This window comes from Strix uralensis, chromosome 20 (genome assembly GCF_047716275.1).
Source record: "Strix uralensis isolate ZFMK-TIS-50842 chromosome 20, bStrUra1, whole genome shotgun sequence".
NCBI lineage: Eukaryota > Metazoa > Chordata > Aves > Strigiformes > Strigidae > Strix > Strix uralensis.
The window spans coordinates 10,598,012-10,619,642 of NC_133991.1; the positions used below are offsets into that span (position 1 = coordinate 10,598,012).

Genomic DNA, 21,631 nt, shown 5'->3' on the forward strand with positions numbered 1-21,631 from the left:
ATAACTTGTGATTCTGGCTTCCTTTGATATGAAACTATGCCTGTTAAGGAGAGGTTGGTATTTTGACGGTTTTTGACTTTTTTTGGTGATTTGTAGTTTCAGCGAACAATGGACATGCAGTGTCTGGAACACATCTTGGTTATCAACCCTCTGGGATTTGAAATATGGCAGCTGTCAAGAATCCTTTTGTCCCCTTCCCAAGATCACTTCAAAAGGGAACGTACAGTTTTGCGGGTGTACATCTATGCATATCAGATTAAAAAAATAAATCGTATCTCTCTTCAGCCTGTACATTCTAGTTCATCTTTGCCCTGGAGATGTGTTTGAATGCCCGCTACTGGCTGTGTCTGAATCCCTGTATCAGGCCTTGGATAACTGTGTTGTTGATGGTCAGGGATTGCTGTTGCCTGGGGGTGTGTCAGAAGGAGACTTGTTCAGAGATGCTGATTGATCAGTAATATTGACTTCACTAAAGCTTTTTTTTTCCTTCCCTAGGAAGCTACTTAATGTATGTAATGCCAAAAAACCCCTTAAGTCTATTTCTACCCCAACATAGCTAGAGGCAGACAGAAGTTAGTGAAATGTTATTTTATCCTCTGACAACCTCAAAGGTTATGTTTTTGTTGTGATGGTGAGACTTCATTATAGTAATTCCTGCAGTTCAAACCTTAAAGTAGGATATCTCTTCAGATTTCGGAAGGCAATGGTCTCTTACTGGTCTGGTTAGCAGTTACTTTACCAGATAGGTTTGTTCTTGTTTTAAAGTGGTTGCTTTTACACTTGGATTTTTTTATTATTTTTTAAATTGGCCGTAGATGGTTTCAAACCTGAGAACAGGTGGGTATGAATTATGTACAAGACGTAGTCCCAAGGAAATGGTTACAATTTGATTAATGCTTGGATAGGGAAATGCCTTTATATGCCTTTGACCTTCAAATTGTATCTTTGCAATGGTGAGCTATGAGATGCATCTTTTTCATTCTGGTGTCTATCGTTAATTTACCTTAAAAATTAAAGAATTTTCCTTGTACCTGTCATATATCAAGTTAATCAGGTTTTGTTTATCGAGCAGTCTTTCTCATGCTTCTGTGAGGGATAAATGTATAAAAATAATGCTAGTCTGAACTCCTTGCTGGGCTTGTAGGATGGCTTGAAAGAATAAGGAGAAAGGTCTGTATACTGATGCTTGTGTGTTGATCTACTATGGTAAAAGCAGCAAAGGCTTCTCTGTGCTGTGTAGTTCTCGATACGTGTGCATTATAGATCAAATCTTTGTCTCCAAACAAATCTGTGAATTGGTTGGTTTGTGCTGATGTCAGCACTGAGTGTCTCGTTACTTTTAATACAATGGAAACCAGAATATGAGCCAGTTATCACACCAAGGGTTCTGCAAAAAAGCCTGCCAGTTGCAAGTAGTTGGCAAAGTGAGCTTTGAAAATAGTTCAGCTTGTGGCTTGCATTTTTTTAATAACATTTGCTTCCTAAGACCATTTAGCTCCTACAAAAAAAAGGGATGCTTTCTTAAAAATTTTGCACCTTATGTCAGTACAGTGAGCCTAAGTAACTTGTCTGTGGTGGGTCCATGTGTTCCTGTGTATGTAATAAGGCAACGTTACAAATGTGCCTTGCTGCGTGGTGCGTTGATGCTTTAGCATTTCTTCAGTCCTCCATGTTAGAGATGTGTCCACTTAACCAAAACTGCTGATAAGCATTATGCAAAAATTACTGAAGCAGTCTTTGTAAAACTTCTGTGACTTGCTGTGAGTACCAGCCCAAAAGTGGTGTTTAACTTTTTTCCTTTTTTCTTTTCTCCTGACCAAAATGCATGTGTGATCTGTGGAGTACTTTGTCACAGTAAATGAGGATTTTGCATCCTGTTATGTTGGTTATATGTACAATGTCACATGCATAATATACCTGTATAAATAAAAGCAATGACTCCATGGGCACTGAGGGTAAGATTTAACAATATAAGTAAAATATACCTGCATATGGAATTACTGAAAGTCGGTGTGGAGGAGGAGACTGGAACGCTAAGGTAGAGTTTCTCAGCTTTGCTTTTCTTGTGGCCGTGCAGACCAGACCAGCCAAACTTGTATCCAACAAATAGTGAGGGAAAGCTGTTATTATTCTTATAAACAGGCATAGCTACACACTTACAGAAAGGTCATACCTTTAAATTTTTACTTTTTCTAAAAATATTCTGATGGTAGATGACTAGCACTACAAAAACTAACTTGTACTGGTGCTGAATATTTTGAGTATGGTATTTTGGACAGTAGCTCATGTTTTGGCTTCCTTCTCAGTTGAAGAAATTTTCCAGCTAGCTTGGATATCTGGAGTCTTATATCTAGACTCTTATCGGTGAATGTAGATAACAGATACTGTACTAAAACCAACTTCAGTTGTCTTGTATTCTGAAGCTGGTATTTTTGAATTGTATTCAGTCCCTTTCTTCAAGCAAAATCTGTTGCTTCCCACTTATTTCATAAGGGATATAGGCCCTCAAAATTATTTTTCAGTAGGTTAACTGGGCAATTCTTGCTTTGAGCAATTTTATTCAAAGTACTTGAATTTTAAAATCTGTTTTCTAAATAGAAAACTTTACTTGAAGTGTTTCTGTCGTATTATTACAATATTGTATACAGCAGCAATTTCTCACTGCTTTGCTTATTATACCTCCCTTGTAATCTGAAGCTTATATAGGAAGTTTGGTTGTATAAATCAGTTTTGCATCAGTCTATTTCTGTCACTGGCATGCTGTCAAATGGTGACAGAAAGGAAGCCTGTGAAGGTAAGTAATACTTCTAAAAGATGCATCTCAGTCATGATGTTAAGGAATGGATTTTTCCTCTCTGTAATTGAAGTAATTGGGGGGTGGGGGGGAGGAATTGTAGTCCAAAGTGGAGGCTTGACTATGGTTTGTTTCTTTGCATAGTTTATTTTAGAGGTTCATTGAGCATTAAGAAGATATTTTTAATGGTATGGTAAACATATTCAGCCTTCTCAAGAATTGATTACTGGTGATTTGCTGCCCTGGCCAGCGACATGCTAAAAGGAGGAAGGGGGGAGAATCCATGTTCTTTAGAAGTCTTCTTGAAAATGTAATTTTTAATACTGTATCTGTTGGAATATAGATTAAGAAATTCAAAATTGATTAAGAAATTCAAAATTGGTTTTCTTGCAAAAAACATGCATTAAGCAAAGATCTGTTTATTTGTTAGCAATCCTTGAATAATCTGGCTAAAGATCTATGGGTAACAAATGTGGTTTAAAACATCTGACTTGAATTAAATGAAAAGGTTTAAAGATACTGCTTTATCGGAATTCACTAAAAATTGCAAGGCTTTTGTATTCTGAGCATGCTTCCAAAGTCCTGCCTCACAGCATGCTTGTCCAAGAGCACCAGAAGGGCATAATCAGTAAAAACGAACTTTACTGTTTCAGGTGAACTGTATGAAGAATGTAAAATAGAACATAAAAGTACTGAAAGCAAATCGCCTCCTACAACTGTTTCTTCAAAAATGGATGGTGGTAGTATCAAGGAGATGTTGACTGAGAAAGTTTGTTATTTGTGTAGTGTAAAAATTGCCTTTTCCTGGCCATTGTTACCATTTATTCTTCACTTCCTGATAACTTTTAGCTTCCTTTAAGGAAAACTCTCTGCCTAATACGTGATGTAAAGAGAGAGGGAACTAAATTAATTATAGCGGGATGATATGTGTATAACTTGTTTAATGGATTGACATAAGAGTATGTCTCAGGGGAGTTGAGTGGTTTGGACAGCTAAAGAGAACTAATCAAAAATAAAATATTTGTAACCTTCAGGTTGCCAGAGCACTTTTGTGGATAACACTCATCTGAAGTGAATTTGTGGCTTAACACCTTCTTAAAATGAGTCAGCAACTTATTTTGGTTTGTTATCACTATCAGATTGAACATTTGAAGTTACTGTGTTTAAGAAAGATTAGAAGACAAAAGTACCTCTCCCTTTCTCTCTCTTTTAGAAAATGGTTTACTTTGTACAGTTTCTATTAAGTAGGAGGATTTTTCTCATGTTGAGAAACAACAATTTGAATGAAGAAGAAAAATAGTTGGGAGATGTGAGCAGATGTCATATTTCTCTCCTTCCATCCGCCACTCTAAAAAAAGGGGGAGGGGGGGATGACTAAATAGGCTTCAAAAAGACACAGAACACTTACTGATATTTTTTTGCATGAATTTGAATAATGTTCTGAAATGAGGGTATCTTTAACTGTCATCTTATTTAACCTTCCCTTTCTATAGCAAGATGCACTTCAGTTTGAACAGGTGGTCTTATTTTGGGTACCAGACGTTCTTCCTGATCAGTAGGCATGCTTGCAGCATGCCGTCTTTTTAAATATTAGAGTTTTAATTGTTATTTCTATCTAATGCCTTACACTTTCCCCACATAATATGCTCATTGAAGAGCTCTCCGTTTCAGCAACTAAACTAAGACAGCTAGGAGAGCTCTTAGGAATTACAATCTTGTGGCAAGTTCTTGCATGTAAACTTTTGTTCGTAACTTGGTTGTCAGCACAACTATTAATGTTAAATGAAATACCTAGTGCTTTGGAGTGTCTTCAGAAAATTGAAACCTCTCCTTTGTGTCCATAGTATGACCATCCAAATACAAGCTTTGAATTACGCCTCAGTATCTTTGCAATTTCAGCATCTTTCTTCTTATTGATACACTAGTACGTCAAAACAAAATTAGGCATAAAGGCTGGAAATAGCTCTTTCTATTTCCTCTTATAATGGGTAATTGATGCAGGGGATGTTCTTAGAATGATTTTTTAAAATTACGAGAGCCATATAGAAACCAGCTATTTAACCTTTGAAATGGTGTGGAGTTTATTGTGCAGTTAAAGTCCAATATCATTAAGCTTTGTAGTTAATGTTTGCTCTATTGAGCTGCTTGTTTGCCACCAGTTGAGCAGCATGTGCTGAACAGCCAAGCTGCCTGTGGGATAGGGCTGCTCCTTTGTGTGTGTCTACAAATCTCTGAGCTGGGGAAAAATGTGTCCTCTTGGCACAAACATTTTATACCCTTTGACTTTGGACCTTTGTTGCTTTTTTGTTACAAGCTTCTTGTTGTTTCTTTAGTGAGTTACTATGTTATCTTTTAGCTTTATGGTTTTTAAAAACAAGTTTTGGCTGAACTTCAAAACTGGAATAGGGTGATGAGGTAGGAAATTCGTCGTGAGGTCTCTTATTTAGGAAATGCGGTTCCTTGTTGTTTTTCCTTGTCTTTACCAGAAAATTATTTCATGTAATGATTCATCTGTAATGGTGTACACCTCTTCATTTTTAAATTATGGGGCAGGTCTGTTTACTCTTCTGTCCTGCAGAGAAGGATCCTGGGAGTAATTTTCTTTAACTCACAATCCTGATCTTGAGTGGAAATATACTTTCATTTGTGTGGAATCTGGCACTATACAAATACGACCACCACCTTCTGGTTGTGGTAGTATCTTGAAATTCCTTTCTCTGTCATCTTTGTCTTACAGATTGTTTATTACAATGGGGTTTTTTGTTTATTTTCCTAAATAAAACTCTTAAGTGTCTGGTTTTCTACATGCTCTCTAATTTAAGGATATTGAGACTTTAGTTAATACTGTTGCAACCTTTTAAGCTTGTAAGTGGCTTCCAGATAAAGGTGAAGGGGCTTATTTCAAAGGGGGATTTAAAATGCAAGGACTTGACTGTACTACTGAGGTTTTCTGACCATCGAGCAAACCAGTGGAAAGCTATTTGAACCAAAATCCTCTGTGAAGGAGAGGGGAACGGACAGGTCGCTATTGTAAGACCTGTTGTATGGAACTAAACCTGCACGCAAACCTCGCTTCTTGGAGAGGTGCAAAAGAAGGTGTGGGATGTGAGCAACCTGCTCTAACTTTGAAATCTGAGTGGGGGTTGGAGCAGATGACCTCCACAGGTCCCTTTCAACCTAAATTATTCCATGACTATCCAGAGACTGAAGTAAAAATATGTCTCCTTATCTATGTCAGACAGTCTTCTAGTCTCTGCTGCTACCTGGAGTATAAAAGCAATGGCATTGTAACTATGCTAGGTTAGTCCAAGGAGACCAGTAGCAGATCCTTAGGGATATATGTAAAATGCCATATACAAGGAATTGTAGGCATAAAGATAAGTCCTGATTGCCAGTAATTTAAGGACAAGATCTTGACTTTTCTTATATTATCTTGCATATTAGTGTTGCTGGGAATGAGTGATACCACATACATACTGAGAGATGCTACAGGAACTTTCAAATGTCCCTCGTTTCACTTGTGTAACGTAATTGTAACGCCATTGTAATTCTTTGGACCAGTGCATATACTTCTAGGGCCTGTAAACTATGTTCAAACACTGATTATGAGCCAGAGTGGTGAAGAGATTACAGCTTCTTGTAATGAATCTTGCTTTCTGATTTGGCAAATCAACTTGGCTTGTGAAAGTTGGATTCCATGACTGTGTTTGATTTGTGGGGCCCATAAGATTTCAGTGTTTCACTTCAGAATCCTATCAGTATGAACCGGGCTTTGTCTTTCTGTCTTGCTGTTTTTCTCTTCTGTTCTATGCATAGATCAGAAAGCAGGACTTGCCTGCTTAAATAAGTTTATTTTTTATTTTGAATTAAAAAGAGAAATAGCAGTTGTGAGAGTCTTCTGGGGAGAATCAGGTTGCTTTCACCAGTTCTCTGAATTTGAGTGTTTTGGTTTGGTTTTTTTTTTTTTTTTTTTTCCCCCCTCCTCTAGCAAATTGTTGAACATTGAGTCAGCTGATCCTTGTGCCCAGCTTTCCTCAGTCAGTGGTAGCTAAAGACAGTACGATATATTAAAAGTTTGGCTTTGGGCAATTTATTTTTAAGTGTAATTGTCAGCTAACTCTTCAGGATAAGTAGTTCAGACTACCTAAAACATGAGTTACCTTGCAGATGGATCAGTATACAGTGATCTTGCAGGCTGAAATATGTAATGTACTGGTGCTAGTTGTTTCCTTTTGTGTACAAATAGCTGTTGAATCTTTTTTTTTTCTTGCGGGAGACCAGATATTTTTATAGCTGATCACTTCTAGCATTTATACTATTATAAAGTGAGTAGAGTTATTATCTGAATGTTACAGGGTTTTTTTTGCTTGCATGTTACGCTGTGAATGTCTTAAAAGCTTGTGGGAGAGAAAAGGATATTGTGACATGCACATGAAATAATAGGATGGAATTCAATGCTAACTTATTTTTTTCCCTTTGCCTTATAGAAGAGGAAGATGGTGTTTGGGAGAATGGACTTTCTTATGAATGTCGCACTCTACTTTTCAAAGCCGTTCACAACCTGTTGGAGAGGTGTTTAATGAATCGGAATTTTGTACGCATTGGGAAATGGTTTGTGAAGCCTTATGAGAAAGATGAAAAACCTATAAACAAAAGGTAGGATGTTTTATTTTGCTTTATTAAAGAAGTTATAGGGTTTATTTAAGCTTTGCGTTAGAAGAAACATTTAATTAAGAGCACTCTGTTTATAGTTTGTTTGGGAACCTGGATTTCTGATCTTGCTTGGTTTTCTGCCTTCTTGGAGTTCTTCAAAACTTCCTTATGATGAAAGGAAGTAATACTAAAGGTAGTAGGCAGTCTCTTCTGTACTGGTACGCATATACAGACCATGGATAATAGGGATGCTGGAAAAGAAGATAGAGTCTTCTAGAAAGGAAGAAAAGGATAACTGTGTGAAGACATACCTGCTCTCTGGACTTGCCGGTATAGTGACTGGGACTAATTCTGATTGTAAATACTAAGACTTATTCTTCGAGCAAGCAGGATCTAGAGAGCTGTTTACAGGCACCGCATGAGGTTTGGATAAATTGCATCTTATGGGAGATGTTGAGAAGAGAGTTTGAAATGTCAGCTCCTGGTCAAAAAGAAAGTTGTCTGGGAACACTGGTGTGAAAGGAATAAATGTGGCCTCTACATTGAGGGGGAGGATGACAAGAGGAGAATTTTTGAACTAAATCGGAAGGACTTCTTCTCATGGTTCTAACATGGTTTGACACGGTCTATGTTGCCTAGCAATAAATAATGAAATGAATAAAAACTAGGTTAGCTGGAACAAGTTTAATCGCTGTTCTCAAATCAGCTTTTAAAATCCAAAGTAATTTAAAGCTTAGACGATGTTTTTTATGTGTGTGTGGGTTTTTTTGGTGTGTGTATGTGTTAAATCTTGCATGCAGGAAATTTTGAGATCAGTGGCTTTGCTTTTTGGGTGTGGAGTTGGCCATTGTTGACATCTTCTGCAATGCATTTAAACTTGAAAGAAAATTAGAGCTGTTCTGGAGCAGAAGAAGCAGAAGCACATGTTTGTGTGTGTTTCTATTAGTAGTTGCGAACTGCTGCTTTTAATTTATGTATAAATTTGTCCTTTAGTTCTAGGCATCTCTTTCTCCACCCTGGACAGGGCAAATTTTTCCTCTCTGGGGTGTCCTTGTCCATCCATTTCTTCTGTGTGTTATTGCTATAAATCGATAGTAAAGAGTTTACTTTTAACTATTTAGGCCAATATTGTCTTGGCACAGTCTGGACTTTCCTCATTTGAGGAACTGGTTTTCCAAATTGCCATTTGAAACTAGCATTAGTTATGGCATGGCATCTCTTACAGTAATTCTATAAAGCGCTCTGCAGCAGCTGGAAAAGCTGATGAAAGCTTTTAAAATAAAATAGTGGTGTTTGTTTAATTTGGAGACTCTGATTCTTTTTATAAGAAGGTCAGAGGGTCAGCATGCCTGATGAAAATAACTGAAGGAATTGTGTGCTTACCCACACAACAATTTCATCATAAATAGTCCAGAACTACTGGAAAAATGTGCAGAAAGATTAGACTGATCTGTGTAAGACAGTTTCACTGTAAAGAAATCTCGGTGTTTCCTACCAGATAGCTCAATACCACATGATATTCTGAGTAGTGGCTTTCATGAAGTGAAGTGAGGGGAATGGTTAACAGATGTGCGTACTCATGGCATATTTATTTCGTCCCTTCTAGGAATATCTAGAATTTGGATAATCTATACTCTCTGGAAGGTTAGGCTGTTCAGAGGTATCAGTTCAGGCCTCTGTTCCCAGCAACTTCCTGTGGGAGAAACCAAAATGATTGAAATAGGTGCTTCATGATACCACCTCTGTAGCTAGAAAGTGTGTCACTCTGTGATTGAGGGGGAAACGTCAAGTGGAATGGTTTGAGTGGATTTTGGTCTCTTGTATAAACTGGAATACTCTTCTAGTCAAAAGGGACGTTTCTCCCTAATCAAATGTTAGGGTGACACTGCAGCAAACTCCATGTAAAAGGACTTGCAGGTAGTTAGCTAGAAAATGGCCTGAATGTTGCACCTGGGGTGCTGATAGGTTTCTTACCTAGGTCTAGAACTAACAAAACCTAAACCGTAATACAACTTCTGTGTATTTCTCTTTCCTTAGGATTCATTTAATCAGCAGGACCTATACTAGGTTTATCTTGTTTTGTAGATGTGACTGACTTAATTAAAAACTAAAACAAATCACCAACAGCCCCTCCCCAAAGCTGTTTTTCTGTTCATGATTATGGATGCGCATATCTTAATCAGAAGAGTTTTGAAGCTATATTTTTTGTCTTTTGGGCATTTCCACCATCTTTCAAGTAATAGGAATAGTAATATTCATAATGCTAATCTCAAAAGGATGTTATATTAGTTTCTTGATGTAGGAAGAATAGAGTCTTTTTCAGAAGACCTTCTGTTTCTTCCTCTGTTAAAATACATATATGTATATATATCTCCCCAAAAGGTAGTGCTTCTCCTATGTAGAAGTGACCACAGATGAATGTGCCAGGTATTGCCTCTGTCATGGGGAATAAAGCTTTTCTGTTCAGGAAGGTTTTAATTGCTTCTCTATATTGCTTGTGTTGATTAAATGTATACTTCATTCTTAAAGAAGAAAAAAGTTACCCATGGTGGCGTGTGGTCTATTTTTATTCACCCTTTTCTTAGAAAGCATTGAATATTGGGAGAAGTACAGGAAGAAACTGCGTACCCCAAAATAGGAAGGCTTTGCCCCACAGTCTGGTATCCCTGCATGTTGGCTTCATTTCAGACCTTGTTACTGTTACCTGTAGTGCTAACTTCCATCCCATATTATGTATGCTTTGCTTTTTCTGGGACTGTTCTTTGCATTAACATTCAAAAACCCTGAAACAGAATTCATGTGTCCATATAATTTAAAGGCACTTACTGTGCTGGGGATATGAAGTCTGCTACCGGTCTGCTTCAGATCATAGTTTATACTACCCTGCACTTTGGGGCTTGGCTGGCTGCTCTATAGACTTGTTCTCTCTGTGTTATAACTACAGACTTCGATAAGGTTGGTTGTTTTTGCTGCCAATCTTTAGTTTCAAAGACTTTGATTAGAGACTGAGCAGTCAGTGCTCTTGGTGGTGGAGGTAACTTCTTAACGTGTGCTTTCTGGAGCTAGGTTGAGCGATGTGCAGGACCTTGGTCCCACTTTTTCCCTTTCTTTCTCTTTGAAGGATGTGCGAATAGAGCTATTTCTTTCATTTGAAGCTGATCCCATCTGGATTTTTCTGAGTTCTCTTTGAAAGCATGTGGTTCCAGAATGTGAGATTTTCTGTTTTCTGGTCTTCCAACAATAGAAGTCGGTCGTGTTGCACTTTTTGTATGTATGCGGTAATAAAACAGTCGTAAGGCTGTGATTTCTAATAGGTGTTTGGCTGTGACAACAGATCCTCAAGCAGCCATGGCTTCCTGTCGCTCTGTTATTTTTTCCTCCTTGTATAAGGTTATATTAAGAAAAAGTCCATTTCATCATTGTGTTCCATACATTTTAATTTTAGAAGGGCCATCCTTAACGTTCATAAACTCGTGCCACAGTAGCATGTGAATAGATGACCAAGAAAGTAAGATTTAGATAAAGTGTTTGCTGTTTGCTGTAATGATGTGACTCCTAAAACAAACTAACTTATTAAACTAACCTCATATTATTGTTTAATGTCTCTTAAAATTTTTGCTGTGGAAAAAGTAAAAACCTCAGATGTTTGCATTATGCAGTCACATGCTGCATGTTGACAAGGCTGCAAGGTAATAACCATGACCTGCTCTTCCCTTCCTCCCCCTACCTCTCCCCAGTCTAAAACCAGCATTGGGAAAACCGAGACAGTCATGTATTTGGTGAAATTTGATATGTTAGAACAAGTCACGATTACCATGCCTGAGGAAGCTGTCTGAGGTTTTCAAGTATGCTAGTTCCACTTCTGTTTATAGATAGGGCAGGAATGGAGTAACTAACTCCCTGAACTGTGCCTGGTGGGTTTTTTGTTGCTTGCTTCTAAGTAGGTGATTTTCAGTTTTCAGGAATGGGTGATGGGGGTCAGCAGGAGAAAAATAGTAGAATAAAAGACTAAAGAGAAGGTTTTGCTAATGGTCTTAGTTGTAACCAAACAGGAAAAAAAAAAATCATTGCCTTGGTATTTGTCACGACCTTTTTCAATCACTTAAAGCAAGGTAGATTACAGAAGCTCAATAATGTGGTTTAAATGACTGCATATTAAATTACAAAGTTTGACAAATAAGAATGTCTTTCTCTTTTCTCCTTTTCAACCTCTTGTGTTGTTATTGCCATGTTCAGAAACATGGTTGTGTACTCTTTATTCAAAAATCCACTCTATAAATGTATGAGATGGAGATTGTGATCTGCTGCATCCAATTGTCTGTAACTTTTCTGGTTAGACTGCTCAAATAACAGCCTTTGGATGAACTTTTCTTCTTGCCAACTGGATGCTAAAATAGTAGCATGTACCTGGAAAAAATATGAGTAGGAAACTTTGTCAGATTAAGGTTATTTTAGATACAATTCCTTAATGGAGATTAAATCTGACACTCCTAATGAAATGAAAATATTAAGTGCTTACATGGAGGGTATCTCCAGAAGTTTTAGTGGTAAGTACAACTTGCTGAACTTTAACACAATTGAAATAGCAGTAAGCAAATAACTGAGTAATCCTGTTTTTTTGTGGGAGGATCTAATAGACAACTGAAAATCTAGAATACTAAAAGCTACTATATTACTTGTATGGTTGCTTTTTTTTCCTCTCCCCCTTGTAAATAGGAAATAATACAACCAATTGCAGTGGGTGGCAAACCAGAACTTGCGTCTGCTGAGTTCACTTGGAAGACAAAACACAAAAAACCACCAGAGAAAACCACCACACACCCAAGGCAAATTAAAAAAAAAAAAAACAAACAAAAAAAAACCAAACCAAAAAACCAACAAACCAAAAAAACCCAAAACCCAAACCCAAAACACCAAAAAACCAAAAACCCACTTGGAAAATCATAAGTGATAAGCTTATCATAGTTTACAAAATGAAACTTGCTGTACAGGTTTCACAGGTAATGCTGTTTTAACGTCAGTCTGGGTACAGGTTTTCATAATGCCAGCCCACTGTTCATTTATTTTTTTCATGGAAATACTGTTTTAGCTACCTGATGTAAATAGTAAGTGTAAGACTTTATGGGAAATGACTGCTGAAAAATATTCTACCTATAAATTTGGTTTTGTTGTAAGCCTTTGGACATGCAGTTACCTTGTTTTGAAGGTGTGCTTATCATAGTTCTGAATATATTTTTTTTTTTTTATTTTTTTCTTTCTCTCTATCTCATCTTGCTGTGAGGAAGCGGTAAAACTAGCCACAATGGATGTGATTCCTGAGTTCGGTGCAAGTGTGGTGGCAAATCTGCATTCTTGAATGGCTGTGGCTGCCGTGTGTGGGGGGGGCATTTTATTTTTTTCAGTTGGGTGGTGGAAATGGTCTTGGTGCCTACTTCAGAAATGTTTGCATCGAGAATGTAACGGCATGAATGAGATCAGCTGTTGTCTGTTTGGTTTTCACTGCCCTTAAGACAAAGGGAGTGCTTTTGGTCCTGAGCCTGCATTCCTGCCTTATCCCCCTGCTTGGTTTCCTCTTTCCCATTTCCCATGGGTTCTCTTTCCATAGGAACGGAGTAGTTTGCTGCTTGATCCCTCTAGAATGATGCTGTGAATTATTATTCAGGAACAGAATGAGATTCCCGGGTGCTGAAGCTCAAAAACCTCTTCATTCTTGAGAGAGTTAACTATATAAGAACAACGTGTAGCCACAGGTTTTGCATTTATTTCTGTATATTTAATTTGAAACCTTAGTAGCTGAAACTACAGGGCTCTTCCTTGATACTGTTGGAATATTTTCTATTAAGTCTGCTCAACTCTTTTTTGCAGTGTAAATTTCCTCCTGATGTTAATCTTTAAATCAAACAATGTCAACATTTTCTTACAACAGCTCTAATGAGGCTGTTCTGGCATCATGTACCGGCAGGAGAGCAGGTGATGTTTTTCCTTTTACTGTAGACAGCTGGAATTGAGAGCTGCTGTAAGTAGGACAGTGCAGGATAAACAGCAGGAGCTGAGAGCATTGATCACATGATTGTCTCTTTGGAATATTGGGTTGCTACAGAGACTACAAGCAGACAAATTTAGCACTTTACATCACAAAGCAGTTTTCTCTTATTTAGCTTAAGTTACAGTGGTAGTTGGATCATCAGGAAAAATGAAAAAAAGATATGGCTCGTGGTTTTTAGCTTTCAGCAATAAATCTATGCTCTTTTTGTTCACTGAACAATGAAATAATACAAAAACCATAGAGATAATTCAGATTTTGTTAAATGAAAATTTTATAATGCATTTCAATTTTGAACTTTGAAAAAATCTGGCTTAAGATGTTTGTAAATGTTTCAGAATGGGAAAGAGCAATACATTGGAAGCTGTTACACTGTCTTTGAAATAGAGTAATGTCTAGCTATTCTCCATTTTCCAAATATGTTCTGGATTCTTATTCTTTATAGCACACATACATTTCATTGTGAAAGCTCAAGTTCAGATAATTGAGATTTGCATCCTCAATAATTAAAGGATGCTAAAATATAAGGTGACAGGTTTATTAGTCTCATTTAAGTTCTGAAATACAGGAACATGAGCAAACTCTTTTTTGTAGTATTGCTTATAATTGTTGTATCTGAAGAAGTATATACTTTTTTGTGTGTGTATATATAAACTTCTAGTTGCATTCTGGCAAAAATCAGGTTTGCTTCTTTGTAAGATGTCATGCTGTAGTTTTAGTAGTGTACAAAAATAGGGTTTTTTTCCAAGCTTGTTTTTATTGGGCTGAAGCTAAGCTCACTAATAGTGAAGTTAATTTAAAAATGTGGAAGTCTTTAAGATGGATACGACTTATTCTGGAATACAGGTCACTTGCTACTTTTGTATTTGTTTTAGTGCACATAGCTTGGCTATGGAATAAATAAATATTTTTAACTCACAGGTCTAAAATCAAAACATCCTCAGCTATGTGAAAAATATTTTGGAGAACCTTTTGACAGTAGTCATTAATGATGTGCTTTGAACTGGAAGGTTTTTTTCTACTTTGCTATTAGCTATGTTTTTTGCTTTGTGTTATCATCAAAATCAGCTTTCTGCTATATTTACCTTCATGACCATAGGGAGTTACTCAGAGATGCTTAGAAAAATGTAAGCTGTTCCATCTATTTGTCAGTAGTTAGGGAAGTATTTACATTTTGAGATCTTATTACTTCGTGTTAAGATACAGAATATGTAACTTGCTGGAAAATGTAGATGTATATTTGTTTAGATTTCTTTGCATTTTCACGTTAAGGATATTAATGCCACTGTGTCTGCTTGGAAGTGCAGATCTCATGATGGGGCTGATACAAACTCTGATGTTATAGGGGAACTTGTAGCCAAGGGCAAGAAAGGCATGTTTGTGAATTGATTAATGATGATTCAAACTCTTATCATAAAAAGTAGTACTGCAGTGTAATGAGTATGTATGATAGCGTGTTCTTCCTAGAGAACTAGCAACTAATTTAGCTTATCCTCTATTTCCTTCAGCCCCTAGCAGCTCAAAAGCAAAACACACCCCCCACCCCCAAATAACTAAAACTCAAAGAAGCTCCTGAAGTATTTAATAATTGAAACAATTTGTGTACTTGCTTTGCGTGTTTCTTTTTTTTTTTTTTCTTTCATTTCTTAAATCAAGAAAATCCAAATGCTTTTCCTGGCAATTATTTTTGGTGCTGTATAATACAACAATCTGGTTTTAGTATTTTACTTATTTAATATTTTGTGTATTACAACAAATGCATACTTAATTTCCTGTTCCTTTCTAGTCTGAATTGAGATTGTGGAGTTTCGTAATTCAGGATTATGGATGGCGAGTGGAAATTGAAGATGCCGTGTTTAAAATCCGATCAGCTATTGAAGCAGCATAGGTGTGGAGGTGGCTGCATAGAAAGCTTCTCTTCGTTAGTGCATTGTGGTGTTATGGCTATACCTGGAAGATGTGTGTAGTCACAAAGAACTATTCTGAACAAGCGCTTACAAAGAAAATGTGGTAGATGGGTTGTCTTGAGGGAGCTGCTTCTGCTTTCCTTCTGTTAGCTCAGAAAGCCTCAAGTGGGTTGGCAGCTTCACTCTTTCTTCTCCACGATGAAGAGCCCTAGAGGGTTGCCTGACAAAGAACAAAGCGTATCGTGTAATGTATCGTAGAATAGAGGACGATGTAGTGCATGTTGAGCATGTGGTCAGGTATGTAATTCCCTGAGACTTATTCTTTGGCAGTTATGTTTTGTTTTCTATCCTATGCTGGTTGCTAGAGTGTTGTCTCTCCATCTGGTTAAAGGAAAAAGGAAAAAAACAACAAACAAACAATGGAATGTGAAGGGTCTTAGGGCTTCATGATATGTGTGTGTGTCACCTTAAAACTTTTTTCTGTTTAAATTTTTATTTCCAGAAGAACCTATTTAATTGTAAGACTGTGTTCTCCATGTCAAGAATTTACTATAAAAGGCAACTGTCACCTTTTAAAAAAGGAACTTCTTTGATACTTTAAATTTAAAGTGTCATACCAAAATAGTCTGTAGTGAGAAATAGCTTCTATTTGGGCAGCTATGATGCATCAGTTGGGAACTCTCAGGTCTGTTGCTGCTGCTGCTGCTATTTGTTGTCAGCCAGTCATGATATATTGATTCTTGGTCAAAATGCCCCAAAGGATTCTGGGTGCTGGCCAATATGTACCAATTTTTGGCAAACATTTTATAACAGTCTGAAACAATGTTGCATATTAATTAGAGACTTAAAATTGTAGCTGATGTGTTAGTGCTCTTAAACAAGGTGTGTTCTACCCCATTGAAAGGGAAATGGTAGAATCCTAATTGTGACAGGCATTAGTTCTGGGACAGTAATTTTACTTTGCAACATTCATTTTCCTTATCTAGGAAATAGCAGTAGAAAGTATATAGTTTATACGGATATGGTAAATATTTTGGTAGGGTTAGCAGTGCTTTTACTTGGTAAGCCACTCTTGGTTCAACTCAGAAGTAATTTACAAAGTCAATCTAGGAAAATATGAGAATGTAATTATTAAAAAAAAAAACCAACACAAACCCCACAAAAAACATTCTCTCAGTTGAAATGATTGGATGCTTTTTTGAATTTGCTATTAAATGCACTATAGGTTTTTTTAGTCGGAGCCTTCCTTGCTGCCTGTGATGTTGCAGTCTCCTTGCCTTTCAGCCGTAGTGTGGTGCTGATTTGAAGTATGCAATCTAGTGAAGTGTGGATTAGTGAGGTTCTAATGCAGCTAATGTTTGTGAAGCACTTTGAAGATATAAAACTCTACCTAAGTACTTATGTGGAGAAAAAACAGACCTAATTGCCTTTTTATCAAAAAAGTATTTTCAAATCTGCTAATGGAGATGTAGAAACCTCATGTATATGTAAATTTTAGTGTGCTTCCCCTCCTACCCCTCGGTTTCTCTTACAAAGGTAGAAGTAGAAATTATATTGAAATTGTCCACATCAGGTTCTGTTTCTTTTCAGGTTCTGTTTCTTTTCACATAGAATCAATCCTTTGTCTCTGAAACTAAAACATCTTTGTTTTGTATGATTAGAGTGAAGAGGGAGCATGGGGGAAAAAAAACGTTTTTTATACAAATGTATTTTAATGGAGCATGGGTGAGGACTGAAGGTTGCTTAAAGTAGCATTACTTCCAAAGAGTGTCTCTTCTTTTTAATTTTATTTTTATTATTATTTTTTTAAGTTGCTTTCAGTATTGGAACTCATTCTGACTGAATCCTGATGCGTTCAGATGGAAATTCATAAGGAATGCTCATTCTGATGACACTTCATAACATCTGTATTCAGAGATCAGTTGGAAACTGGATTATTGATATTTAAGTTCTGTGATCGGGCCTCTAATGAAATTAAGTAAATTAAAAATACTAGAAATACTAATGGAGTAACTTCATATTCAGGGCCAGGCAAAAAAATGAGATTTTTGGGAGAACTAGGATTTTGTTTTCAGAATTTTAACAGAATTATTAGAAATACTGCAAAAAATACCCAAGATCGGGTATTGTTACATGTGCATATACAAGACATAAGAGGGGGGGGGGGGGGGAAAAGGATTAAAACAAGCTATTTTTTTTTTTTTTTTTGCTGTATTTGCACCTTAAGGAATTCACTGATTCTTTCTGCATGCAGGACAAAAGTTCTGAGCATTGAGATATAGGTATATTTTAAATATTTCAGTCATGAGATGCTCTGCACAAATTATCTAGTGATCTTCTGAGCTACTTAAAAAAATGTTTGCAAATAAAAGCATAGAATGAACTCTATGTTTGTAGGCAGGAAACCACCAGCTTGCTTTCTGTTATTGTGTCCTTGACTGAATTTTAAAGGTAATTTGCCTGTTTACCCCAAAGTGATAGATGAATTTTTTGCTTGATTAGGGTTTTTGGCTGTGAGGTGAGTTACTGAGAATAGGAGAGAAAGACTTAAAGAAATGGTGGGGAGAGAGATACACTTTTTTTTTTTTTTAATAGGTTGTGGTAAGGTTTGAGAAGATTCCTCCTAAGCAGAGGTTGAGGCAGCATTGTGTACTAGCAGTCAGTCTCTGGAAACTTAAGGAATTGGAGAATGTACGAATGTACTAATTTAAAAAAACCAACCAACCAAAAAAAAAAAAACGACCCAACAAAACCCAAAAAAACTATGCACGTTTGAGTTTCTTGCTGAGTCCATAAAACAGTGTATGTAAGGGCATCGAGTAACTTAGAGTTCTGGTTCTTTTCCTTCTTCCTTTTCTCCATGTCCCTGCAAAGAGCTTCAGTATGGTTTTGATTTTTCTTTTTTTTTAAATTAGGATTCTTCATTGTATTTCTTGTGATTTTCACATGCACTGATCTTTCCTAAAGTTTTGTAACCTAACAGAAATTGTGATGTTAAATGTGAAGAAACAGTTTCTGAGCATGACTAGCTAGGAAGAAATTTAATGCTATGTTTGAGGTCGTAAAGTGTTAGTTTTGCTTTTCATGTTAATCTTTCATTTAAAGAGACTCGTTTTCAGGAGACACTGTGTACCATGTGGAAATCTGGGTCCCTTAGCTTGAGTTTAAGGACAACCCTGTTTTAACTATGTATTTCTACTATGAAACAATATTATCCTGTGGTGTGGGTAAAACCACTTCGCTGCACATCTGAAAGTACTGAAACAAAAAACTGAGGTGGTATGCATAATCGTGCTTTTTAACACTTAAAATTTTCACTATTTCTGGTTGTAAATTTATAATGTTTGGATTTTCTAGAATGTGTTGTACCACAGCAGATCTGCTCTCCCTGCTGTACAAGTAGTGTGCTTGCAGCTTGCATGCCAAAGCTGGTTGAATGGTGTCAGTGACAACAATGGCTACTCTCTTATTTTATTATTTTGTTGGAAACTTCTCCCCTGCTGAGTGAGGGGAGAAAAGAGTTCTAATTTGGGGGTTTTTTTGGTGGGGTTTTTTTTTTTGATTTGGCTTTTGCATTATGACCTTGAATTTTCCTTGCTACTTCTTAGGACTAGTTTTGCAGTGTAATGAATTGAAATGCTTCTGTTATCATGCTGATGCTTCTCTTTGTCTTGGTTTATTTGAATTCCATCAGATTATGCTACAATTGTCTGCCCTTTATTTGTGTAATAATGTGGTGTTTACAAGAGACATAGCTTAATTGCATTTAGTGTATTTAAAGAATATGTGCTTTTATTTTTAAGCTTTGCCTCACTTACACTAAGCTTCTAAATTGTTATCTGTCACTCAACCAAGAACACTATCCACTCTTGCACCTCAAACCATCCAATATGATTTTAAAATTCAATTTGAAAATTAGTCTTCAACTATTTGCGTAAGGATTAAAGTTTAATCAGATTTCCATATAGGGGTTCAGTGGTGTTTGCTAACCATGTGACTTCACTTGAACTTGAAAACATCAACAAGATGCTTAGCTCCATCATCATGGCCTTTTGGAAACGAACTTTACTGGGATTCCTGAGCAGTATTTTCTCTGCAGGGAGTATTGTGTCCAGAGCTGCATTACTGAAGCAGTTGTGCTACATAGTTGTCAGTGAATAGTGATAATTCACTCATATGTCTGGATCCTGCCTTTTTTGTTCCTAAAACACAATTAAAATTGAACAGCGAATCAGCATACCACCGCAGACTTGATGCACCATGAAAACTGTTATGCTTCAGTCAGGGCCAGCCACGTAGAGCAGTTCCTTGTTGAGTTCACTTCATGGCTTGCTCTAAGTTACTGTAATAAAAAATGTGCTGCATTTCCTGTTCCTCCTTGAATGGTTTGTGGGTTCTCTCATCCTTGAAGCATTTTAGGTCCTTAATTTTAAATCTGCTGGTAGGCAAAGCCATGTATTTAATGCTGTAGCCTCCTTCTCATTGTAGTGACTACCCTGGTGGCTGCTCTTTGAGTCTTTGGGGTGAGACTCAGTGAACCGATTTATCTCCATTTTCATAGACTGAGCGGACTGTGCCAATTCCAGAAACTATTTTTTCCTTACTGTCCCACCATCTACCTGCTGGTGGAGGAAAGAAACATCTTGGAAATGACACTAAAGGTATATCCAGTAACGGCACCGGTGGAGATTGCATTTTAACAGGGTTGATCAGATGCTTGAAGTCTGTCAGTTCTTCATGCCCTGGAGATCTGTTTGTATCTTTTTTAGGAGCGCAAAACTTGGTTTGTGTTCTTGTGCTGTAGACTAAGAAATGCAAGCGTTTCATGAGGTCAGAGCACATGCACCATCCTGGGTGTTAGTTGATGGGGTCTAATTTTATTCTGGGGAGAAGCAGTGGTGTTGTGTTCTTAAGCTACAGTAGTTCATGGAGTGTCTTTTCCACTTAATTAGTGCAAGAAATGCACTAATATCTGCTATTTTGACTGACTGAATTTAGTCTGTTTCCCTTGACTTGTTTCTTTCTCTTTTTTTTTTTCCGGAGACTGAGCAGATGCTTGATGCTACCCTCCTTACAGAGAAGGATTTATTTTCTGTTCAGTAGTTTATGAAGTACTTTTAAAGTTCTCCTTGACTTTCATTCTTCTATTACTGAGATGGTGGACCTAATTTAATGTCCAATGTGAATAGCATCTTCTTGCTGTTAAACATCTGTTCTTTTCCTATGGGAGTGTATTAGTCTGGCAGACACTTGAGATAACTTGTAGCTAATATAACTGAAAATTCCTGTGCCTGTACAACTTCTTTAAAAAGGAAAACAAAGTTTTTTCAGATGGAACTGGGTATGAAGATGTACTGCTTCTGCAGCATCCTGGCAGGGATCTGCTTTTTTTGCCTTCCTGCTCTATTCCTGCCTTTTAATTAAAATTGTTAAAATATATTTCACATAAACCACTGAATTGAAATCAATTGAAATAAAAATAAAATATTTTGATAGTTGTGCTTACAGGGGGTTATCTGTATTGTTGTAATGAAATAACAGCTAGCAGAGCTGCAAAAATTGGGAATTCTCTGAAGCATGATCTTGGGAGGTAGAAGATTTCATGGAGTTGCTAACTCCACAGCAATGTGAAAATAGCATTTAATTCAGAGTTATGTGAGGGATCTATGTTTATTGTTGGGGTATCTTGCTGTACAGAACTGTTTATTTTTTTTCTAAAACACTCTGGACTGAGAGAAGCTATCAGTGAAGCGTCTGATAATAAACATGATACTTGCTTTAATGACTTTAACAATGACTTAAACTTTGGGTTTGTGTTTTTTTTTAATTGATTGTATCTTCCCTTCTGTGTGTAGGTATGGGATTTCATTTTTAGTTACTTGATTGGCTTCAAGAGCATTGAAGATAAGATTCAATTTAAAAAAACCCAACAAAACCAGCACTTCTCAAAGCTGTTACCATTCTTCTTCCTGCTTTTAAATAAATGACTTGTTGGCTAATATTAAATATAAACCTTAAACCAGAGTTTCTGCTTAATGGATCTGTGACAGGAGAACCTAGATGTGATCTCATTAAAATTAGTATATGTTCAGAAACATTTTTATAGGTTTTAAATATATAAGATGTAAAATTATTAAGTTATAAATTTTTGTCTTGCAAAAAATGTGTTTTACATTTCCTCCAGACCTTAAAATATGAAGTGTCAGTCTAAAGAGATTGAAAACTTAGTGCCTG

At 36.7% G+C, this 21,631-nt stretch overlaps 1 protein-coding gene across 1 annotated transcript in view; it reads left to right on the forward strand.

Annotated features, from left to right (window-relative positions):
* The window catches only part of MED13 (mediator complex subunit 13), a 59,505-nt gene that overhangs the window by 6,225 nt on the left and 31,649 nt on the right, over positions 1–21,631 (forward strand). The window contains exon 3 of the mRNA XM_074890280.1: positions 7,282–7,450. Coding sequence (XP_074746381.1) covers positions 7,282–7,450 — 169 coding nt within the window. The remainder of the gene's footprint in view (positions 1–7,281; positions 7,451–21,631) is intronic.